Here is a 26,160-nt window from a genome sequence, read left to right as displayed (position 1 = left end):
AGGCTCTTACTAGTACCACTTATCATAGCTTTCAAATATAACACACTGAGTTGGAAAAAACCTCCCCAGCCCAACTATTTTTTAGCATGCACTGCTATATTTCTTATTTATATTCTGTTTAAAGGTTTTATTATCAAGCATATATACACGCTAAGCACTTGTGCAATTTGTTTCTACCACCTCAGTTCTAGTAAAACCAGTCTCAAGTCTGCTTTTCTCTGTGAGCTCTCTCCCTTAAATGGGTTGTGTACTCCCATTTTTCAACTCTCTCTTCTATTCAACTGATCACCAAGCTTGTAATCCTAGTCATAATGTCTCTTTTCATTTCCTGAAAATTACCTCAAATTCAATAAGCTTAAAACTGAATTCATTGCCTTTTTAGAAAGCAGCTGCACCTGAGACATCCCCATTTTTGTTGTTATCAGCTTTCCAGTTACCCAGGCCCCAAACATCCAGTTTTAACTCCTCTCTCTTTCCTGCGCTTCCCTGTCAAGAAGCCAAACCCTACCTGTTCTTTTGCAAATGACTATCCATTCTTAAAGTTCCCAGTGCCCATCTGCATCACCCCCGCCAGGACCCTTATTACCTCGCACCTTGAGTTCTGCCTCAGCGCTTTCCTCGCACTTACACCACTCTCGCTCCAACCGGTCCTGCCCCCTACCTTCAGAACAGTATTCCTATGCTTACGTTACTCCCCTTACCAGTATCCTTTTTAAGGCCAGATTCCTCCACAGTCTTGGCCCAGCCTACATCTTGCACTATATCCCTTAGGAACAATCCTGTCTAGCCAGACTATTTCTCCTAACCTTCTCAGACTTGCCTTTATTCAAGGTGGACCCCCTTCTAGTTTATTATTACTCTCTTGTTCTCCACCAATTCAAATCCTGCCTCCATCTCTGATGCTCAAATAAAGTCCAACTGTCTCCACTAACCATTCAGTTGGAAATGATCAGTTAGATTTTTCCATAATATTAGTTGTATTATTTCTTTGGATTTTAACATTTACCCTGTAGGATTGTTACCTTCTCAGTTATACAAATTTTGTCTTTGAAGTAAATGGCAAACACTCTGAGAGCCAAAATAATTTCTTACATCTTTTTCTTTACCAAAAGTGTTACTTAATAGTTAGAGCTCAATAAATATTTATTAATGTGCTTCTAAATATTTTCTCATTGTATTTACTTTAATGATATACATGCTTGTTATTTTTCACAAATTAATGTACAAATGTATATAATTTCAGTATAACAATTTTAAAGAGTAACTGTCAATTAGAGAGTTTTATGTCCCCTTTCCTGTTTTACATTTTAAGTTGTGTTTTATATCTAAAATATATAAAGACAAATCATGGACTAAAAATTCTTCTTTTAAAAAAAAATAAGCAACAACAAAAACTCAACGTCATTAGTTCCTTCCAAGATGGAAAAGAAAGAAACACAGTTGAACTAGGACTCAGGCAACATCTCTGCCAACATCCAGCTGTCCACTTTGGGGCTCAGTTTTTGGTAAAGAACAGAAGATTGAATTTATCAATTTCTGACATTTCTTCTGCTCTACCATGTTGTCAAACATATATAGCAAAGGCAAAGAAGAAAATAAAGATGGTTAGATAACTCTTGCGAGAGCTTAGGGTTTCATCTATTTGCACTCTTATTTCACTAAAAAAAATACAAATTGATGGGTAATTTTTCACATATCATAATAAAATCACAAACACAAGGTTCACTGAATGAATGTGTACAAGCAGACATGCTTATTTGTAGCTAATATCAGCTTGCATGCAAAAGCAAAACAATGGAAATGCATGAGAATTAGTCGGTATGTATGTGCAGACTACATTTTGAGTGCTTTATGAATCATTCACAAATGCTCAGAAGTGAGTGTTAAGTGTCATTATGAAGCCAGATGACAAGATATTTTTTTCCTACCAGTTTTCTCAATTCCCACTTGAATCGGTTTGGCTGGCTCTGTTATGCCTTGGAAATGATGTCAATACAATTCTGAGACTGCTGCTAGGGAGCACAAAACATTATAGGTCCTATATAAGCAATGTCTTTTTATCTTTCTTTTTTCATTTGACAATTGGATTTTTGGCTCAATTTCTTTTTTAAGATTAGATTACTGAAGTCCGATAATATTAACCTGCATTTATACTCAATAGGATAACCAATCAAAAATATAAGAATTCAAACTGAATATTTCTGGTTTACACATGCCAAATAATTAGTATGCCTAAGCTCATCAATTATGTGTTTCTGAGATACAACATTGATGTAATTCTAAACCTAAACCAATGTAATTCCCAATAAAAATTCCTTCTTAAACTTAGTTTCTTACCGCCCCCCCCAAATTTTAAAATAGCTTTTGATTACCTTGAAGCTGGAAATAAAAGTATTTTTGTTTGCACTTTTAAGAGTCTGATTGACCCATTCAATGATAATTGCATCATTTACTTTTTCACCCTCTCCAAGATCCGATAACACATTCAACGTGTACCTGTAACAGAAGAGATGCATATTTAAGACTGAAAGGGGTAAAATTTGCTCTCACATCATTTATATCAATATTTAGATGAATATTTAAGAAATATTTCAGTTCTAATAAATTATTTCTCATTTTAGTCTGGTAAGCTCTAGTACAGAGCTTAGTAATCAGAAGCAAAAACTACTATATGGTACTTTTAAAAATTAAAACAACTCCTTACAAAGCAGTGTTTCAGAGGCATTAATAAAAGTAATTGTGTTTCTAGAGACTGACCCACTTTTAAAACAAAATATAATTTGTAAAAAATTTATTATCAACAATAAATCATTTAAAAATTAATATATTTCACATTGTATGTTTCTTCTGTGTTTGCTATTCTTCAAAAATAGCTAAAGTTTTAGTTCAGTGACTCGTTGAAGGAGACTGACAGTGATGTCACAAACAAGTCAGCCTTTACCTTCTCATCAGCTGCCACACCAATGCCAGAGTAAGTGTGGAATTCCCTTCATTTAAGTCCTGCCCAGCAATGCCAACCAAGGAGAATTTGGCCTTATTCTTCCCAAGTTCCACTGCATAGTTACAGTTTTCGATCTGTAAATAATAGTAAAAGTTTGGGTATAAAACAAATTTTTTAATATATTTCTTAAATATGCCAGCCTAGTTCAGTCATCTGAAAAATAATTATGATGACACTGAAAATTTATATGACAGAATTTCATTTCCTAATAACCAGTGAAATTAAGGAAATAATGATTCCCATTTTATAGTTGAACATATCAAAGCACTGAGGGGTTAACCTAGACAGAGAAACAACTGGCTGAAAAGTTTAAAGATCTTCTCTTACTCTAAAAAGTCTTGACTGTCCAAGATTACACAGCTGATTAGTGGCAAATCTGAGACTAAAAACCCAGTTTTCTGCATTCCATCAATAGAGGTAATCAATGTTGTTTTGTCTACATTTAAAATTAAGGAATAGAGAAATTGTTTCATTAAGAATCTAACTTCATCTCCAATATTCTAGATCTCACTCATCCTTTAAGCTTTTAGCCAATTTTCTTCATCAAAGGATTAAGCTTAACTGTATCATCTGCATCCCTCGATGAACTGCCAATCATGGTTATTTTATAATGCTTATGTACCATCTTCTACTTATATTTAGCATTTTATGAACTTTCTTTTGCCAACCATACATAAGCTCCTTTTAAAGGGCAAAAACTATAAAGTGTACAAATCTGTATCATACTCTCCCCATCCCTAGCCCAGGACTCAGCACGGTGCCCTGTCTACAGTAAGAATCTGATGAATGAACACCAAGTAAATTATCGACCTAACTACTTGTTTCCAGTGGTATAAGTACAATTAAAAATTTTTTGTCTATCCTGGGCTCTACAGAAATTTATCATCTCCAGTCATCTACTACTATCCTTCTTACCTCAGAACATATATATATAAATGTGTGTATGTACATATATATACACACATACATATATATATATATATTTACCTTTCCCCCAGTGAAATGATAAGATCTCATAATATCACCAGTAATAAAAGGTGATTAAATATTTTTTTAGAATAAACATTTAGTTAAGAAAAACAGTATAACTGGTTTCTCCTGATTTTCTTTCCCCAAGTTAGTTAAGGCCTCATTAAAAAACAAGTAAACCTGAGATACAAAGATACACTTCTTTCTAAGAAGAAGAAAATATTTCCAGGAAAGGTGAGAAAAGGACCCCACAATAACAGAATTTGTACAAATTAATGGATACTGTACTTGCAAAAAGAGAATCCAAATTCCCAGAGGTCAGCCTGTTACAAATAAAAATGCAAGAAGATACTCTGAACCTGCTGTAATATCTGCCTGGTTCCCTTAATAAGTTAAATCAAATCTTTGATATGTATTCATTTTTTTACATGCATGGGGATAATATTCCAAAATTCTCTTTCCTACTAGTCATTTAATATTATAGATTTAGTCTTCCAAATAGAAATATGCACATAATTTTAAAAAGTGAATTCCTAATTTATGGAAAATAGCAGAGCCCTGATTATGTAATAGTGTGAACAGGAGAGATAAAAACCAGCATATTTTCCACTGCCACTCATTTTAACAGGACAATTTTCTAGCAAATTGTAATAACCACTCATGTAAAATGTGTTTCAATGAAAGGCCATCTGTTTTATGGTTAGTGTGACCAAAGTTCCTGAGGGGAATGACGGTGAGAAAGGAGGTCAGGGTTAATAGTCTAGAGGGCTGAGATGATGTGACCAGCAATGAAAGAGAAACTGGAAATGGATGCTAGTGTTAAGGGAAAAGATATGTTCTACTTTTCGGCAACATTTGATTTCAAGTTTGGCAAAATACTTCTAAGATCTGGAGAGGTACCAAACTAGAGAAAGAGTAAGAAATTAGGTTCCTAGAGGTAACCACATTTATGGTAGTACTTAACACTCTAAAAAGGGATCTGCTCCCTGAGGATGTAAACACAGAAAGTTAAGAGCATTAGGCCAAGAACTGAGCCTTGGAAATTCCTAGAGTTGTCGGGCTAAAAGTTTAAGACCCTGTGAAAGGTAAGAATGAATACAAAGCACGAAAAAGTTGCAGCATATAGTCTCATAGAATTAATGGAAGAAATGATTACCAAGCACTTCAAAAGTGAGGCTTAGATCATTTGGAAAATGAGAAAAATTACATAATGGGATACAGAGCTCCAAGAGAAAAGAAATGCTGAAGACATAATGAAGAAAGACTATTCAAGTGGCACAGCTTTATGAACTTTACAAATGAAGCAAGTGACGTCCGCTGATGAATGCCCGAAGTCCATAAAATAATTCCCTGGATACCATTTCATGAAAGTACTGCTTCTTTAATTTTAAGACATCTTGAACTTATTTCAGGCCTTGTGTTTCATTCTATAAATAGCTAGTATTTGCTGAAAGGAAGCATTCTACATATGATTGAGACATCTTATAATTAATGAAAAATTCCAGATATAATGAATGAGTGGTTCAGTTTTGTTTTCCTGTTATATGTAAATTGATACAGCCACTATGGAGAACAGTATGGAGGTTCCTTAAAAAACTAAAAATAGGGGCTTTCCTGGTGACGCAGTGGTTGAGAATCTGCCTGCTAATGCAGGGAACACAGGTTCGAGCCCTGGTCTGGGAGGATCCCACATGCCGCGGAGCAACTAGGCCCGTGAGCCACAACTACTGAGCCTGCGTGTCTGGAGCCTGTGCTCCGCAACAAGAGAGGCCGCGATAGTGAGAGGCCCGCACACCGCGATAATGAGTGGCCCCCACTTGCCGCAACTAGAGAAAGCCCTCTTACAGAAACGAAGACCCAACACAGCCCTAAATAAATTAATTAATTAATTAAAAAAAAAAAAAACTAGAAATACCATACGATCCAGCAATCCCACTACTGGGCATATACCCTGAGAAAACCATAATTCAAAAAGAGTCATACACAGGGAGATCAGCTCAGTGCTTTGTGACCACCTAGAGGGGTGGGATAGGGAGGGTGGGAGGGAGGAGATATGGGGATATAAGTATATGTATAGCTGATTAACTTTGTTATAGTGCAGAAACTAACACACCACTGTAAAGCAGTTATACTCCAATAAAGACGTTAAAAAAAAAACAAACCTATGTGAAATTAGCTAACGAAATTTCCTGAATTCTACTCCCCTGAGAATTATGGGCATATCAAATAAAATATAAAACGTAGACAGTCCAACCACTAGAAATATTGAAAAATATGAATATATATATAAATCTCTTGTAATAATACTACCCATTTAATTACTTTTAATATTATGATGCCTTTCTTTTTTGTCATTCTTTCAAGAAAACAGGGCTTTTAAAATAATCTCGAAGCCTATAAATACATACATATTCTAGGGATCTGGAGGATCCCTAGATCCCTTTGTATGAAGTCCTTTTTGAATGGGTGTGTGTGCGCGTGTGTGTGTGCATGTGTGTGTGTTTTAAACAAATTAGATTCATATGTATATATACAATTTTGTATCCTCATTTCCATGTCACTATTACTAAAACACTAAAAATGCTATTTTTTAATAGTACATTTTACTTCATTTTATGGGTGTATCCCAATTTATTACCCCTTTGTTGAACAACTAAGTTGTTTTCTTTTTTTTTTCTTCTATAAACATTGCTATGATGAGCATTTTGGCACACAACTTCTTGTCTGACTTTCTGATTATTTCCTCAGGATAGATAATAATTGAAATTATTAAGTCAAAGGACTTTTTGAAGATTATTGATATGTATTACTAAACTGTTCTAGAAAGGTTACACGAATGAACACTCCCTCTAACATTGAATGCAGTGCAATCCAATTGTTTCTTATTTTAAATTGCATTTTCTTATTGTAGGTGAAAAGTTTTTCATGTGTATGTTATCCATAATCATTTCTTTTTCTGTGATTTTTTTCACTCATATTGTTCACTCTCCCATTTTGCTATTACAATTTTAGTAATAGTAATTGAGCTTTAGTAATTGACTCACATGAACTATTTATATGTTAAGGATATTAACCATTTGTTGCAAATGTTTCCAAGTTTGTTTTTATTTGCTTTTAAATTTTGTTTATGGTGTTTATTTTTGCATACAGAAGTTTTAAATTTATATGTATCTACTGTATCAATTTTTTCCTTTGTAATTTATCACTCTAAGAGTAGATTATCACTCACTTCTATTTTCTTAAAGTTTTATTAAACATTTACCCCTTTACTTTCATTCCATTGGAATTTATTTTGGTGGATGACACATGGTGAAAATTGCTTTTTTCCCTAACAAAATAGTTAACCAGTTGTTCTGATATCATGTTTTGGACGATCCTTTCTTTTCCCACTGAATTTAGTAAGCACCTTGTCATACATTAAGTTCTTATATTCTAGGATAGGTTTCTAGGCTACTCTATTTCATTCTATTCTTATATACCTATTAAACTATTTCAATTACTTCAGCTTTATAAGTTTTTTATATTTTCTAACAGCTCCCCCCTCAATATTCTTGGAAAATGTTCCTGATGATTTAGGCCTATTTCTTCTTCCAATGGAATTTTAGAATCACTTTATAAATCCCATCCCCCAACACACACAAACATACACACACACACATGCCCACATATACATAAGAGGAGACTTCCTCTAATTCTAACTGGAATTATTTTCCATCTGTAAGTTAATTTGCAAGAATTTTATAATATTTAGTCTTTCTATCTGGGAATACGGTTATATTTCCATTTATTCCACTAGAGATAGTTATTAAGTCATACGACTGCAGGTTGATTTCATAGTAGCCATATTGATAAGTTATAACAATTTGAGCCCATTAATTTGTATTTTATGTTTAAATTATACACATCATTTATTTTATTTTATTATTATTTTTTTTTGGCTGTGCCACACGGCTTACAGGATCTCAGTACCCCAACCAGGGACTGAATCCAGGCCACAGCAGTGAAAACCTAGAATCCTAACCAATGTGCCACCAGGGAACTCCCATATACACATCATTTTAAATGAAAGGATAAAGTTAAATGAAAGATTCCATATATGTGCATTAGCATACAGTATTTGTTTTCCTCCTTCTGACTTACTTCACTCTGTATGACAGACTCTAGGTCCATCCACCTCATTACAAATAACTCAATTTTGTTCCTTTTTATGGCTGAGTAATATACCATTGTATATATGTACCACATCTTCTTTATCCATTCATCTGTCGATGGACACTTAGGTTGCTTCCATGTCCTGGCTATTATAAATAGAGCTGCAATGAACACTGTGGTACATGTGTCTTTTTGAATTATGGTTTTCTCAGGGTATATGCCCAGTAATGGGATTGCTGGGTCATATGGTAGTTCTACTTTTAGTTTTATAAGGAACCTCCATACTGTTCTCCATAGTGGCTGTATCAATTTACACTCCCACCAACAGTGCAGAAGGGTTCCCTTTTCTCCATATCCTCTCCAGTCAGTACTGATGAACCTAGTGGCAGGGCAGGAATAAAGACGCAGACGGAGAGAAAGGACTCGAGGACACAGTGGGGGAAGGGTAAGCTGCAATGAAGTGAGAGAGTGGCATGGACATATATACACTACCAAATGTAAAATAGATAGCTGGTAGGAAGCAGCCGCAAAGCACAGGGAGATCAGCTCAGTGCTTTGTGATGACCTAGAGGGGTGGGATAGGGAGAGTGGGAGAGAGGCTCAAGCAGGATAGGATATGGGGATATATGTATACATATAGCTGATTCACTTTGTTGTACAGCAGAAACTAACACAACATTGTAAATCAATTATACTCCAATAAAGATATTTTAAAATAAATAAATAATCTACTGCTTAAAAAATAAAAGTTAAATGAAGGTATAAAAATTTTAAAGTCCTACATACTTTTACTTTATAAAGCAAATGAACCTGATATAGAAGGTAGAAAAGAAAAGTTGACTATTAAACCGGCAATTCAACAGAACAAGCAGGTACACCAAGGACACCACAGATCCCCTATATGAGAAAGGAGAATATTGGAGACAAGCACTTCCTTTACCATTCATCTGCCAGCTATTCTCCCACCAACTGTAATCAAGTCACTCTCCTGCTCAAAAACATTTCACGGTTTCCCAGTGCTTGCAGTTTAAAACCCAAACTCTTTAATCTGACATTCAAAGCTCTCAACATCTGGCTTCAATTCAAATTTTTGGCATTCACACTCACTTCTTACCTATCAGAAACCTCTGCTATAGCCAAACTATTCTTCTTAATCGTCAGCCCCCACCCCAGTCTCCTTCTGCCAAAATTCTATCCATTTCTCAGAGTATAACTCAAAACTACCTCCTGCATGAAGCCTCTGATAAGTGCAGCCTGTGGCTTTTTCTTTCTTAAAACTGATAATATTCACTTTTGCATACACTGTGCTGTAATGTAGTTATTTGCACACATATCTAATTTCTTTAGGGTTTCCTAAGGACCAACTCCATGCCTTTTACTATCTTATATCCTGGCATTGCACTGTACAGGTCATAGTTAATCGATAAATATTTGTTGAAAAATATTAACGAATAACCAGTAAAGATCGTCAAGTTCTAGTGATTATAAAATAGGAATTCATTTATGATACATCTCCAAGAACATTAAGTATTACAACTTGCTAAAGATAAAAACAGTTATATTAAGTATCTGACTGGGGGGGACTGCCTTCATCTTTCCAAACATTAAAGCTCACTTGTAAAAAGTCTATTAAGCTTAACACATTTTGGGTTGAATCTGTGGGGACAGACCACACTTTACTAAGCTTTATAAAACTCTAAATCCTCTGTTTTCTATCTGAACAATAAGAAAATATCCATGGTCATTATTTCATTCACCTTCTTCATGTTCCCTCCAAGAGCAGGATACGGAGGTTTGTTGACATGGCTCCAATCGACTGGCACGCGGATCATTTCGTAGAGCTGAAAGATGACTAAAGCATCTGCGAGGTCACTAAGACAGGAGGAAAAGAAAATGAAGGAGAAGGAAATGTTGGTACTACCTGATTCTATTAAGCGCACTGGAGATGGGCTTATATCTATAAAAACACAACAGGGTCATTTAATGCTCAAACAATGGCAGGCAGAACAGATCATTTGACCCAAAAATTCTAACCTAGGAATCTGTCCAAATTTTTTTTCATAAATGTTTACAAAGATATATGTACAAGGATATTCACTCCCAGAGTATTTATTAATTTGCAAACAATCTAAAGGCCTGGCAGTAGGGGCTGTTGAATAAATTATCCATACCATGGACTCCTGGGTCACCATAAGACACAATAAGGTAGATCTCTATGTACTAACGTGAAAAGCTTTACACAACATATTACGTTTAAAAAAGAGGCAGAACACTGCGTACAGTTTATTATCTATTAAAAATATTTTCAAAATTAGTAGTATTTAAATACCTCTGTGTGATATGGACTGTTAATAGCAATTACCTCTGGTCAGGAAAAAAAGGAATATGGGAGGAGTAAAAAGGGATTATATTTTATTTTGTTCTACTTAACGTACATACTTCCTGAAGCTTGTGCACTGAGAATGACTTCATCTATTACTTATGTAGTATGGTTTTTAAAACTTAAAAAAAATAATTATATAAAAATCACAATAGCTACTCAGTAGGAAGCTGTTCATGTTAAATAGCGAGCATTAAGAGGAAGGAATTTATGAGCAAGTAGGAGTTATTGAAGTAAAAATACTACTACTCTGTATTCAGAAAAACACATTCTTCCGAGGTGTGCAGAGTATGTCTATTGAGTCTGTTTTCAATTCTGTATGCTAAGGACATAATGCAACAGTGATTGATTTTTTTTAATTGCTAGCTCTATGATTAATTACCTGACTTTTCTCCCTCAACAGCTTGTTCATTGAGTTATGTTTTGCTAAGGTCCATATTAAAGTTACTTTGCATCTCTGAGCACACACCATATGGCCGTGAAGGGGGCTGGGCCCTGTGCTGAGTGAAGGAGGGAGAAAGTCCTCCTTTGATGAAGGTAATCAAGAGCTAAGTTATCTATCAGCACATGGAGAACTTTGTATGAAGAATAAATCACTGAAGTAGTTGTATAGGTTCTGAAATCTCACCTATTTCATGATTTTTTTCTTTTTTACTCTAAAGGAATTCATTCTTATTTCTATGTAGTATGGTTTATTACTCATGTCTTGCAAATAGGGAAACTGATGCCCAGAGAGTTAAAATGATTTCCAGAGAATTTAAGATGTGTTCCAGAACCAAACTTGTCATAGAAAAATTCTAGGACTAGTAGTTATTAAAATATATTTAATAACCTGTTGAGAGGAGAGAATTTTCAGTTAAAATCAACCTAAATTTTTATTTTGCTTTGGTCTGGGTTTGGTGTAAGTAGGTGAGGAGCTAAAATCACTTAGAGGTGGGTTTAGAAATATGAGCCAGACACAAATTCATGGACACACAGCTCTGGTGCCAACTAGACCTCTGGTTATTGTTTTTCTATACCCCGATGGTTCTTTTTAAGGTTATGTTATTTTTGAGAATTTTCTGAATTCCCTTTCCCCCTCCAAAAATTACATACACCCAGAAGCCCTGTGCTAAGCAGTTCAGGATCTAAATAACTAAAAATAATCTTTAGCTAAAAAAATGTGGTCAATTCTTCTCCACTGTCAACCACAGAGAACTCTAGTGTTCCTGACATTTATGAAGTTACCATGAAGTTTCAACAAAGCCTAATGCCCTAGTTTTAAATTTATTTCTTAATTTAAAAAGAAAATACATGCTCATTGTAAAAAAAAAAATTTAAAAACCCACATTTAAGTTACAAAGTTTGAAAATAAAAGTCTCCTTACTACCCTACCCTCCTCTCTAGGTTGCATACAGTTTGGTATTCATCCCTCCAGATTTTTAAAAAATTCATATACACATATGTATATACTCAATTTTTAAATAATAATATCATGGTAGTCCTATTATTAGTTTCTCTTAATTATATATTATAGACATTCTTTCAAATGAGTCCATAAAGATCTAACCCCTCTTTACCTTCAGCATTTGAGTCCTTCACTGCCCTGCTACTATAACAGCAGTTCCAGTCTAAATATGTATATCTCGTCATCTAGCTAGGATTTACACACTCCTATTAAAGACTTTATTAAATTAAGTCTGTCACGTCAACGCTATTTACCAGAATCAGGCAATACCGGTTTTAAAGACTATTTTGAATATACACCAAGAAATAACTGCACCATAAATCTCAGTTACCCAGTGAACGTGGTCTTTTGTGGCATTAATCTTCAGTTCATATTTTAAATAATAATGAGTTTCCTTGGTGTGTAAATTATTAATAGGTTTAGTTAATTAGACCTTTTTCCTAAAAAATATACAATTAGCTGAAGTTGAGTTCTTTTGCATTTTTAAGGCATGCTGGTAGATCTTATTATAAAGAGAGAAGGAAGGTTTCCTCTCATCTACACCTAGAAAGACACATTGTTAGTACTACCAGAGAGCACAGGAAATGATTCAATAAAAATATTGTCTTAGTCCAACCAATGTTAATAACGTGTCATCATTTTTAAACAAGAAAGAACAAAATAAACAAGTACTCAGGGAAACCAAGTTATTTCTACAAATTAGAAAAAATATACTGAACAAATTACGGGACAGTTGAAGTTTTGGGCAAAAATAAATAGAAAGAATGTGAATTATAATGAAAAATACTGATAAAATGGTAAGAGCAATTTATAAAATATTACTGTTCTTCTAATCTGTTAAAGTTGAAATCATTTATTATTTTCCTGATTAGTAATTATTAAAAAGCAAGATGAACTGATTATCTTTACTAAATTGGTTATTTATATCATCACAAATTATAACTAATATTATCATAATCTTATCTTTTCAAATAATACTTTTCTTTTAAAATCTAGTGTATTGCCAATCCCCAGCATTCTGAAACTCTAAATGTTGGCTAAAATTCTTGAGATTTTTAGAAAATGTTCTCATGTAAACATACCTACAATTTGAAACTAGAAAAGTTGGACCCTGGCCATAAAGCTGAATCACATAAAATATTTACCTGTACAAATGATTAATGTATGGGTTGACTCCCAAGGAATTCATCCAGTTCCGAAATGTCCTCTCTTCCTTGCTTTCTCCTAGAGTAGACACAAGTTCACACTGATGATTCAGGACAAAAGAAATCAAGAACTATATTTTAAACCATTCTGGCAGGTACGAACTGGCCATACATACTTTGCCATGGTTCCTACGATACTACAATCTTTTTAGGGGGAAACAAATCTCTTACTGCCAAAGTCCTTGTTTTCCCTGTCTAGAAAGCCTCCATTTGCTTTCTAAATGTCTCCATCTAGAGCCCCTTACTTGATGTCTGTGAATTACTGAGCCATGGGTTTCTCTGTTCAGAAAAGTAACAGATAAACTTATGTGGTCCTATCTGTAGTTAATGATTACATGCAAAAGGGATTGGCTAAAAATTAATAAAGCAGCATTTCAGGGTAGCATTAGCACATTAAACAAAAATAGAAAAGCTGTACCTTCCCCAATGCAGTATCTCTAAATTTGTACAGATTATACAGGAAAAGTGTCTGAGCACACAAACCTGCATTTTAATCAAACAGCAATGAAGGGGAGAGGTAATATAAAAACAAGCAACGAGGGGCTATAACTATTTTACAGGCTTCCTGAGTTATTTTAGATTGTCCCTACTGAAAATACATAAGGGACACAGCCCCCATTCAGAGTGCGAAGACAACGACACATTTCATCAGGGTAAGTCACTAGACCTCAAAGATCACCTCAAGAAGAAACTCCTGCAGGCACTATTATTGAACCTGTGATTACCTACGCTCCCTGAGCAGTCCCTTCACAGCAGTGCTTACCCCATCCATAAGGGAAATGTGGGCTCTGGTGTGCCATAAAGTGGGCAGAGAGAGATGGGGGCTCTTTTTGCCACGTCTGCTTTCTGGTCATCCCCTGGATTGCAGATTGTCCTAAGTGACCATCTATAAATATTACTGTTTGTTTTTCAGCCAAGTTAGGAGACAATGGAATGGCCTTGCCTACACCTCATCACCAGACTCTTGAAAATTTGAAACATTTACACTTCTCACCCCTTCTAAGCCATGGGCAAGTCCAGGTCACCATCTGGACTTTGTCTCATGTGGGATCCCCAGGACAATTTGGCACATTTAACCACCTGAGCTCCAGGGGCCCAGTCCCTATGCAGTCATCCCTGCAGTCATCTTCAGACTGAGTGTCACACACAGTGTATACCTGCACACCCAGAACAGAAATCCAAACCTTGTAAAATCTAAAAGATTCTGGTTTTTTGTGCCGACTGGTCAGGAAATAATCTGCCCCCTGTATTTTCATGTGGTTTTCAATACCATTACCTAAAGACTTTCCCAGAATCTGCTTTAATTCTTGCTCTATTCAATTACATAGCCATATAATTTCTTGCTTAAATTTTGTTCCCTCTGGTCTGTAAAAGGTAACTGATCAGTCTGTTGTATCTTCCACTGCCATTTTATAATATATAACTGATATGAGAACCTTTTTAAAAAGAACCAAGTTAAACTAAATACTCCTAGAACCCACGCTTGCCTTGTTTTAGGAGTTATTAAATAGGTTCCAATTAACTATCTGAACTTTCCTGGAAGTGACATAAATATAACCATACTATGATCAACAGCTTGATGCATGTGACTTGGGTTCACCTTTTAGGTGTTTTTCTATTACATTCTATTATTTTGCTATGTATATAAATTTTTTTCTGGTAATTAGAGAATTTTTACATTATCTCCATCTAGGAAAATCCAAATTATGTTTTAAGATTACAAACATCGATAGTGTATAACAATAATTTAATTTTTACTTAAAGTAATATGCAATTTCTGCTGAACCTGATGATAAAAGACATTAAAGTTGTATTTTGACTGAGTTCTGAAACTATTACAAACTTCAGTGTTTCCTATTTCTTCCTATTGTTCTAAACTAATTATATCATTATTTTAATTTTTGATACCTGGAAAGTAAAACAGATTTTACAAGTGAGCATTTGTTTATCTAATACCATTTCAAATTGTCTTGGTAAATAAATGCTAAAAGCCAGAAGCACTATGCATTTGCGCAAGAGCCATGGTAAAGCATTACAAAAACATATGTACTCCGGACTGGAAATGTTGTCTGGATTTCAGACAACTGAAGCCATCTTAGAAGTAAAATCTTAATTGCTGACATAAAAGAGAGAAAGAACTATAAAACATTCTTTTCACGTTCAGGGCCAAACTGACACTGCAATTGATAAAAGTTTCAGAGAAAATAACAAATATATTAAAAGTAGGCTACTAAGAGGAAAGAAAATGAACATATATTGAACACTCACTACATGTGCTAAGTGATGTATTAAGTGTTTTCCTCTTCCCGACCTGAACATTATTGAGCACATACTGTATGCTAAACTCATTCATTCATGAAAGGTCATTTTAACTTGCTCTGAAATTCTTCAAAATAAGTATTATTAGTCCTGTTTTATATACGAGAAAACCAAGGCTCACAAAGATCACTCAGTTATTAAGTGGTGGTGCCGTGATTTGGACAAAGTCTAATTCCATGGTCTCTGTATTTTCTGGTGCCGTGATTTGGACAAAGTCTAATTCCATGGTCTCTGTATTTTCTATCACCACAAATGAATTCTGAGATTGTCTCTCTATATGTAGCCCACATATTTGGCTCAATTTAATATAAAGATTTAATATTTAACTGGGCTTTTAATTTTCTTTAATTCCATACAGATAAAATTCTTTGCCAATGAGGACATACTAATATATGAATATGGGATGTGATACGGTCAAGCTTCAAATTTCATAAGGCTCTACAAAAACAAATGTACAGAGGAAAAAATTCCAATGACAGTCAAAGTCAAATTCATTTTTGGCAGATGTATCAGGACATACATATGTTCTAAATAAAGATGATTGATAAATATTTCCCAAAGTATCTTTTTACATAAATAAAGTAAATACTAATGGAAATATTTAGCAATCCTATTCACACTGAAAAATTCCAAAAGCATGCTGAACACTAGCAAAAGAATTCAAACGTGACAAATAGGAGAGCAAGTTGGAAAAGGTATCTAGCAAGAGTTCAGTGACTATAAGAAGCAGATCATTTTTAATATGCCACTCTAAACAATGCCTTCTACTGTAAGACACAGAGGAATTTTGAAATTTCCCAGACCGAAAAAAACACAGCAGTCTCCCTTTTTAATTTTTTAGAAGTTCTAATCCCTCACCCTAAATTTCTCTGCTGAAAAATCAACATTTTTAAACCTATCTTATCTCTCAGTTACATATCTATGTAGAGAACACAATCTTTATTTTAGTGAACTTCTGAAAGAGTGAATTAATCATATTCCTCAAAGAACATATTTGTTAAATCTGAAACTTCTTTCATTAATCAAAAAGCTGTAATCATAAAGTGACCAGGACCTTGGAACTCTGGTTGTGGCAGTCAAAGAGAAAAAGATGATGAAGCTGATTTCTCACTCTGCCTTACTGGGGAAGAAGGTGGGTGATGTGAGAGAATGAACGCTGCAGTATCAAGTGTTCCCCACCAGGAAGAATCCCCACCTGAGGACCAGCTTCTCCAAACCAGGGCGACCATGAAGACTATTTTAGGAGTGGCCCTAACCTCTGACAACTGCCACCACTGCTGCCACTGTTTTTACTCTTAGTTCTGGTACTAATGTGGGTTTTAGTATGCATGTGAGTGAGTGTGAGGATGGCAGAAGAAAAGGAGAGAGGCTGAAACAGATAAGGAGAAAGAACTAGACACCGAGAATGTTTTCGTCATTATGATGATTCATATATTGTAAGCTTCAATGACATTTAGTAAATGTAATGTAGCTAAGTAATACAAAATGATCTATGTTATAGAATCTAAACAGATCCTGCCAAAGATTACTTGAGATAAAAAGCCGCATAGCACAGGGGGATCAGCTCGGTGCTTCGTGACCACCTAGAGGGGTGGGGTGGGATAGGGAGGGTGGGAGAGAGGGAGACGCAAGAGGGAAGAGATATGGGAACATATGTATATGTATAACTGATTCACTTTGTTATACAGCAGAAACTAACACACCATTGTAAAGCAATTATACTCCAATAAAGATGTTAAAAAAAAAAGAATACATTTTAACTTAAAAAAAAAGATAAGTTTGTTTATTCACAGCAGAGGGATAAAGGCTTTACATCAAATCATGAAATCAGTTGTCAAAATTGATTTCTAATGTGTTAACAACTACACTATTCCATCATTATAGAAGGCAAATTAGGTGGACAGTTTATATAATCAAGTCTTGCTCTGCTATCCTAATCAGGTTTCATTTGTGTTTCTTGCTTGTCATCATTCATTCTTTAGGCATATTAAGACAGAAAAAAAAACACAACATGAACAATGCAAAAAATAAATATCAACCCAGACAGAAAGAATAAATGGTACTAATAAAAAGAACATTCAGAATGAATATATTTATAGAGTAGAGAAAAGTACTAAATACAGTACCTACATTAGGAGGGGTCAAATCTGCATTTCATGAAGCAAAACAGGAAAGTATTATAAATTATGAGACAGATAACAATAGCCCACACACAAGACAAGTAATGAATATTGTAAATTTTTTCATGTACACTAAACACATTAAAAAGAGAACAATACTGGAGTCAAACTGTAGCTTTCAAAGGAGAAAAAAGCTACAAATAATTATTTTTTCCAATAGCTATAATTCATTGTCCATATTGGTGGTGTAATTATGTTATGTGGTCATTTAAGAGAACGTTTTAAATGTATGATGGTTTTCACTAAACTCTTATGGAGAAATGACAGACATGTAAAATCTACCTCAGCATTCTCTTTTAACCAAAATGAAAAACGACTTTAAGTTGAACTTTTTAATGAATGCACATGCCTACACACAGTAAACTTCATCTCCCGCCACAATCCCCTACCTCTGACAGTGAAGTAGGACAATACCACAAAAAGATACACACAGTGAATCAATTAAAGACAGAGAGAGCATACCTTCCAATAAATTCATATCGATGTCATTATTATCAGGCTTGTGTAGGCTTGGGTATGTGTTAAACAGATTAGCTACAAAAGCTAAATTAAGTTTAGGATTGCCTGAAACCACATCTGCAGGAGTAACAAACTGTCTGCAGCCCAGTTTATCTGCTTCCTGAAGCATGAATTCAGCACGCTTCAAGTCATTTTCCTCCTAAACAATGAAATAAAACAAAAATGTTCAAGATTAAACTTTTTACTGGCATAATTTTTAATTCATATACATATTTATAAGCAACTACTTTTCTGGAAATATATCAAATAATGGCTCAAAATAGGGTCAGAATGTACAGGAATTCCAAATTAACTTCCCCATTTCTTTTAAATCGGTAAGAACAAGTCTCTGAGTTTTCTTGCTGGGATCAGTGGAATATTTCACCCTCATTGCTGAAGTACTCAACAAAACTCTCAAACATTGTATCAGTAAGCTTCTACTGGCTGAATTATAGGTAACTTGCTCAAGGCCATATACTAGAATGCTTTCTGGCTAAGAGGCTTAGCTATCTCACCCTTTCTACTCTGGTATTTCCAGTAGACTCTTTTCTCAATGAAAAACAAGCTGGGATACATATAAAAAATATTAAAGTCAGTAGGGACAGCACTTTTCACACTTGCAAAACCCTGGAAACAAACCAAATGCTTACCAACAGGAGAGCAGATGAAAACTGTGAAACTGTGTTATATTCACACAATGATATATAACAATATGAGTGACTCATTAATATGTTCAAAATAAGTATAGAAATGTAAGTATATGACAAACTTTATATGAAGTTAAAAAGTAAAATAAATTTTGTAGAAAACAAACTTATGGTTACCAGGGGATAAGTAGGGGAGGGATAAATTGGGAGACTGGGATTGACATATACACACTACTATATATAAAATAGATAAGTAATAAGGACCTACTGTGTAGCACAGGGAACTCTACTCAATACTCTCTAATGGCCTATATGGGAAAAGAATCTTAAAAAAGAGTGGATATAGGTATATGTATAACTGATTCACTTTGCGGTACACCTGAAACTAACACAACATTGTAAATCAACTATACCCCAATAAAAAAATTTTTTTAAAGTAAAATAAATTTAATTTTTTAAGAAATACATTTGGTTGAAAGAAAACTATAGCAAAAGAAAGGCAAAAAACGATGAACATAAGATTCAAGATGGTGATTATCACATTAAGGGGACGCAGAGAGATGGCATAGGGAAGAACTACACAGCTAAATGTAAACTGATGTCAAAGTCTTAGCTTTCTTGTTGGATTGAGGGCTTGTATGAGCTTGTTACAATTTCAATACAAACAACCAACTACCAGACAAAAATAAATAAAAAGAGGGACATGCCTGGACCCACGATGAGAGTATATCACGACCAAGGATTATGACTTATCTAATTCTGTGCATCAGAGTTGTAAATAAAATGTAATTGAAATCAGAGAAAGTAATAGGTTCAATGCTATTAAACAGCAATAAAAAGCTCCTCAGGTAGATGTGAACAGATCACAATATGTGGACCTTACTTAGATCTTAATTCAGATAAATTATAAAAAGAAAACCTGACATTTATGAGGCAACAGGAAATGTCAACACTGACTAGTTATTTTGATATTACAGATTATTGTTAATTTTTTAGTTATGTAAGGTATTATGGTTATATTTTTAAAGGGTCTTTATCTTTTAGAAGTACATATTGGTAAAATGATACCATGTCTAGGATTTGCTTCAAAATAATATGGAAGAGAAAGCAAATAGGTAGGTGATAAATGAAGAAACAAGACTGACCATGAGTTGATAGTTGTTGAACTTGGGGGATGAACACATGGTAGTTCAGTATATTAAGTCTGCCCACTTTTGAATAGGTTTGAAACTTTCTGTAAGTTTTTTTAACTTCCTAATTTTTGTACTCGAGCTAATTTGTAAATTTTGCAATACTGATTTTTAGATTTTATAATAATGTAAAATATAATTAATTAGTGATGACTCAAGTTGCCTTTAAAACTAAATATTCTGGATATTACACTTTAAGTACTTAATAGATTTTCATACAAACTATAATCTGACCATACTTTAAGGTTTCGATAGAACCATCCCTGGTACTTAGAACTTATGCTAAAAGAATGGGCTTCCTATAAAATGTGTTAGATGGGTCAGGATTTGTATCAGTTCTTCCTACACCATAAATACTAGGAATTGCCATTTTTTATTTTGTGTATTGTCAAATATAAGTTGGAAGAACTTATAATCAGTTGCTTAGAAATCTAATAACAGCTTGTTGCTCCCTTTCCTTGTGCACAGCAGCAAAAGCCCTGGTGTGTTCCAGTGATGTTGCACCAGGGAAATGTGAGTGTAGGGTTGATTCCACACATACTCAAGGTCAGAATTCTGTAATTCCCCTTCCTCACTCATGACAGCCAGATGGCTTAGCATGGAAATTTAGAGCCTAGGGCATGAAAAATAACTTCTGAAAAGCAAAGAGCCAAGGTTTAATGAAGGGCTGAGGACGCCACCAGGGAATGCTGCCTGAAGCGAACTGTGCTCTAAATATGACTGTACTCGCTAGTCAAATTCATAGAGACGCAAAGTAGCATAGTGGTTACCAGGAGCTTGGGAGAGAGGGGAATGGGGAGTTATTGTTTAATGGATACAGACTTCACTATGTGATGAGGAGAAATTTTTGGAGAGGGATACTGGTGATGGTTGCATGTACTGCAAATGTAACGCCACTGAGCTGTACATGTAAAATTGTCATTTTTATGCTATGCATATTTTATCAAAATTTTTAAAAATTTTAATTAAAAACTATACTCACATTAAATCCTGAAAGGTCAATGGCAATGGCAGGTCCATCATCCCGGTCACCTTTAGGTGCAATTTGATCAAGCAGATGAAAATAGGCTCTTGAATCCTTTAAGGAAGGAAACAAAATAGAATTTTTCAAATGAATAAAATCATCATTGGATTTAGGGGGGAAAAGTACTCAAATTGAAGCAATTGTCCTCATCTCAAAGAATGGAATAATAACTTAGTAACCTTTACTTATTGCTTACAGGATCCTGAATGCACTATGCTGTTTCACCCTTGAGAGCTTCTAGCAACACTGTTTCCTAAACCTGGAAGGCCCTTCCTCACCTCTTTCATTTGTTTACACTCCTAAGGATCAGCATCAGTTAAGATTAGGGCCAAGTTTCCTTGACAAGTCTCTTCCAGTGGGGAGGGAAGTGTTTCAAGCTACTTTGGTTCAGAGACACACCTGAAGACCCCCTTTTGTCTACTGATTCCCTATGCCCTCTGATACTTTGGGTTCCTCTTAGCTGGTTATTGAGAAAGTGGAAGTAACTATTAAACTGGTCAAGCCCACAAGGGCCTCTAGTCTAGCAACAGATGTAATTCTCAGTCCAAATTAACAGACTGACATTCTCATTATAATCTAATCTATCCGTGGCATACAAAAAGGGAAGCGATACTTTAATCTGCTAATGCTAGCATCTCTTTCCTCTCACAACAAGTTGTATTTCTTTTTAAAAGCCAATAAACCAGTTTTTTGGGGTTTTTTTAGTAAAAGATTTTATGATTATAAGTGGGGGATCCACCTCACACAGAGAAATGCAAAAATTTCATTTTCTACACTGTGCTTGTGAATTAAACTTCAATTCAAATTTAAGTCTGTGGGTGAAGTTCTTTTTTGTCTTTGTTTAAAAAATCACAGCCATAACACACACACACATACAAATTAAGTCTGAACTCCTTTTGTTCTTGACGTGCATCTACATCCTTTTTGTATGTCGCAAATTTGAACATTAAAATATGAACCTTAATGTCCTGGCTGAAGTTGCTGATGGTACGCCATCCTGCATTGGTCAGATGGTAGTTCACCCAACGCAGCAGTAATTCCTCTGGAGAAAGCTTCATCAACTCTTCTAGATCCTCACCTTCATTTAGCAATGCAATCAGGGCTAAGAGGAAAACAATGAAATATAAATTTTTCCCACAGTAAGTATATATCAATGAAAAGTAAATATTTTTGATGACCTTACCTTCATTTCTGGAAATCTCAATATCAGCAAAAAGACCAACTTTGATGATCTGCCAGAGAAGTCCCAAGACCAAGTGAGGTTTTCCTTCTTTGAGATCCTGTGCACCAATGTTGACCACTGTACAACCAATGGCTGAGGCAGAATTCAGGGCTAGGTTTAAATTTTCCTGAATCGCCACAAAGAAAAATACACGTGAGAAAGTACTTTCTAAACTCTTATCAACAAGTTGTGAAGGTAAGTAAGACACAATGGATGGTGAAACTTCCCATTTTTTTAACATAAGTAGTACTTATATCACCTCTATATGCCAATGACTTTCAAAGCCGTATCTCCAGGCCACACTTCCTCCCAGCACCCACTCTAAGCTCTACACCTGTATACATATTTGGTTATGTCTACCTGGATGTTTCACAAGTATCTCAAACTCAACATGTCCATAATTGAAGCAATTTTCTGGCCATGCTTCCCTAGTCTTCCTCTAATCCTCTGTCAAAACTGGCTTTTCCTTTATTTCCTGTCTTGGTTGACAGGACCAACCTTCATTCTTGCTTCTTTCTTCCTAAGTCAGAAACCTGAGCAGAATCCTTGTTCTTCTTGCCTCTAACATCCTGTGACCAATTTCTGTCAATTCCACCTTCTAAATACCTCTGGAAACTGTCAGTACCTTTCTTCAAGTTTCTTAATTCCTTCCTAACACCCATGCTCAGACTTACTCTCTAAAACCCACCTTCCATAGTACCCTGCTGTTGGTAACCTTATTAAAATATGGACCTGATGGCATTCCCTAGCTTTAAAACCCTACAAATGTTCCCCTATCATTCCCACTATCTCCTCTCACTCACTCTGTTCCAGCTCTATAGGGCCTTTGAACTTGCTATTCCCTCTGCCTGGAACACACTTTCCTCAAATATCCACAATTCCTTTACACTGCTCAAATGCACCTAATGGCTTTCTCCAATTGTCCTACACAAAATAACAAGCATCACCACAGCCTTTGCTGGCACTCATTATTCTCTATTTTACTCTGTATCATTCTCCGACATGTTATATAGTTATATATTTATTTTTATATCACCCCCAATTAGAGTATGAGCTCTAATTATGATGAGAGAAAGAACTCCTACAACTCAACTACAATAAAACAACCTGATTAAAATATGGGCAGACGACATGAACAGACATTTCTCCAAAGAAGATATCAGATGAACAGTAAGCACGTGAAAAGCAGATCAACATGACTAATCATTAGGGAAACGTCAACCAAACCACGGTGAGGTACCACTTCACACCCATCAGGATGTCTATTATTAAAAACAAAACAAAATAAAATAACAAGTGTTGGAGAGGATGTAGATAAGTTGGAACCCTGTGCATTGCTAGTGGGAATATAAAATGCTGCAGTTTCTGTGGAAAACAGTATGGCTATTCTTCAAAAAATTAAACACAGAAGTACCATATGGTTTAGCAAATCCACTTCTGGATATTTACTCAAAGAAAAAAGCAAGCTAGGACTCAAAGAGATATTTGTATACCCATGTGTGTAGCAGCATTATTCACAAAAGCCAAAAGGTGGAAACAACCCAAGTGTCCAGCCACAGATAAACAGATAAGTAAAATACGGTATAGGCATACAATAGAATATTATTCAGCTTTAGAAAGGAAGGGAATTCTGCACAGGCTGCAACATGGATGAATCCTGAAGACATTATGCTAAGTGAAATAAGCTGGTCTTAAAAAAGAACTATTGTATGATTCCATTTATATGAGGTATCCAGAGTAGCCAAATTCACAGAGACAGAAAGTGGAATGGTGATAGCCAGGGGATGGGGGAGTGGACAATGGGGAGCTTTTTTTCTTTTAATTAATTTATTTATTTATTTATTTTTGGCTGCATTGGGTATTCGTTACTGCACGTGGGATTTCTTTAGTTGAGGCGAGCAGGGGCTACTCTTCTTTGCAGGGCATGGGTTTCTCATCGCAGTGGCCTCTCTTGTTGTGGAGCACGGACTCTAGGCACACAGGCTTCAGTAGTTGTGGCACATGGGCTCAGTAGTTGTGGCTCACGGGCTTCAGTAGTTGTGGCTCACAGGCTCCAGAGCGCAGGCTCAGTAGTTGTGGCACACGGGCTTAGTTGCTCCACAGCATGTGGGATCTTCCCGGACCAGGGCTTGAACCCGTGTCCCCTGCGTTGGCGGGCGGATTCTTAACCACTGCTCCACCAGGGAAGCCCCAGGGAGCTATTATTTAATGGGTATAGAGTTTCAGTTTGGGAGGATGAGAAGAGTTTTGGAGAAGAATGGTATTGATGAATCCATAGCAATGTGAATGTATTTAATGCCACAGAACTGTACACTTAAAAATGGTTAAAGTGGTCCATTTTATGTTATGTGTATTTTACAACAATGGAAAAAAAAGGAAAAATGGCCCAGAGCCATCTTGAAGGTGCTCTCTATGGCCAAATCTGGGACAAGTTAAGCACCAAAATAATCAAGCACAGTAATGAATTAAGCCACTGGAAAAAGTAGGGATTCCTGAGTCCTATCAGTGACAGAGAGAGAGAAGAGAGGTCTCTGGGTTACAGAAGAATGCCAAATAATAAAAGACTAGGGCTTCCCTGGTGGCGCAGTGGTTGACAGTCCGCCTGCCGATGCAGGGGACACAGGTTCGCGCCCCGGTCCGGAAGGATCCCACATGCCGCGGAGCGGCTGGGCCCGTGAGCCATGGCCGCTGAGCCTGCGCGTCCGGAGCCTGTGCTCCGCAATGGGAGAGGCCACGGCAGTGAGAGGCCTGCGTACCGCAAAACAAAAATAAAAGACTAGTAAATGTGGAGGAAGTGCTGGAGTTGAAAAAAAAACATAATTTTGCAACCATCATGGTAAAGACCCTGTTAGGAAAGAATCATCAATCAAGGGAATCTAAAATCTAGGGGGAAATTCTGTTATGGAGCAGGATATCTGCATAGCCTTCAAGTGTTTCCTCATGGACTGCTTATTAGTTGCAAGGGAGAGAAAGAAAAGGAAACAGTAATTATACAGTGGAGAAACTGGGTAACATCTTAACCTGATGATAAAAACTAACATCAACTATAAGAGACATACAGATATCTTGTGCCTCTCAATATACAAATTTATAAACTTGATAACTATACTGTGGTAATATAAGAGAAAATCCTTGTTCTGAGTAAATATATGCTGAGGAATTCACTGGTAAAGAGTGATAAGGTATGTAACTTATCCTCAAGTGGTCCAGGAAAAAAGGTTGTGTACACACGCACACACGAGGGAGAGAGCACAAATATTAAAGTGCAATAAACCACTAACAACAGGTGAACCCAGGTAAAGGATGTATGAGTGTTTTTGTATAGTTTTTAGTTTTGCAACTTTCTCTACGTTTGAAATTATTTTCAAATAAACCTAAAAAAAGGGTAACTCAAAGTTTTTTTATCCGAACATGCCATTAATTTTAATCTAAAAGCTTAATTGAGGGCAATATTTATTTAATAATATTAATTAATTTTTGCTTTAGCTGTCATCTATCAATGCTATACCAGTGATCAGAAACACAAATGTACAAAAAAAGAGCCACCAAACAACAAAAAAACAGTTTGAGACAACACAAGGCAGCAAATTGGAAAAGACACTGAATTAGAAAAATTTACAGTTACCTTGGCTTTTAACATTTTTTTTTTATTCCCTCCTCCTCAAATTTCTTCCCTAAATAACAAATGCATACTATGTACCAATGACATTTTTCCGATCAACTTTTCACCTTTTGGAAAGGCACGGTGGCCTGTTTGCTACTAGGCCTTATTTTTTTGGCCATTTAATGGTGATAAATAATCAATACAGTCAGACTTTTAAGTCACCAAAGATAAGAGGAGGTAACTTTAAGAGCTAGGGGATTTGTTGTTAATTGTGTTTGATTTGCTTTGGGGAAAATGTAGAGATTGTCTTTTCCTCTTTTAT

At 35.5% G+C, this 26,160-nt stretch overlaps 1 protein-coding gene across 4 annotated transcripts in view; it reads right to left on the bottom strand.

Annotated features, from left to right (window-relative positions):
• Positions 1-26,160, bottom strand: part of PLS1 (plastin 1) — a 114,390-nt gene that overhangs the window by 5,698 nt on the left and 82,532 nt on the right. For 2 of the 4 annotated variants that reach the window (XM_032630096.1, XM_032630095.1), the window contains exons 7-14: positions 22,196-22,361; positions 21,972-22,114; positions 20,971-21,066; positions 18,116-18,311; positions 13,095-13,173; positions 9,880-9,994; positions 2,942-3,075; positions 2,373-2,496 (exon numbers count right to left, since the gene is read on the bottom strand). In XM_032630096.1, coding sequence (XP_032485987.1) covers positions 2,373-2,496; positions 2,942-3,075; positions 9,880-9,994; positions 13,095-13,173; positions 18,116-18,311; positions 20,971-21,066; positions 21,972-22,114; positions 22,196-22,361 — 1,053 coding nt within the window. Of the gene's footprint in view, positions 1-1,928; positions 2,013-2,372; positions 2,497-2,941; positions 3,076-9,879; positions 9,995-13,094; positions 13,174-18,115; positions 18,312-20,970; positions 21,067-21,971; positions 22,115-22,195; positions 22,362-26,160 lie in introns of all 4 variants that reach the window. The other 2 variants (XM_032630097.1, XM_032630098.1) reach the window with 2 other exon arrangements.

The sequence above is a fragment of the Phocoena sinus genome, chromosome 4 (assembly GCF_008692025.1).
Source record: "Phocoena sinus isolate mPhoSin1 chromosome 4, mPhoSin1.pri, whole genome shotgun sequence".
Lineage (NCBI taxonomy): Eukaryota > Metazoa > Chordata > Mammalia > Artiodactyla > Phocoenidae > Phocoena > Phocoena sinus.
Note: the sequence above shows the minus strand (reverse complement) of the source record. Positions and strands in the feature narration are given on the sequence as shown.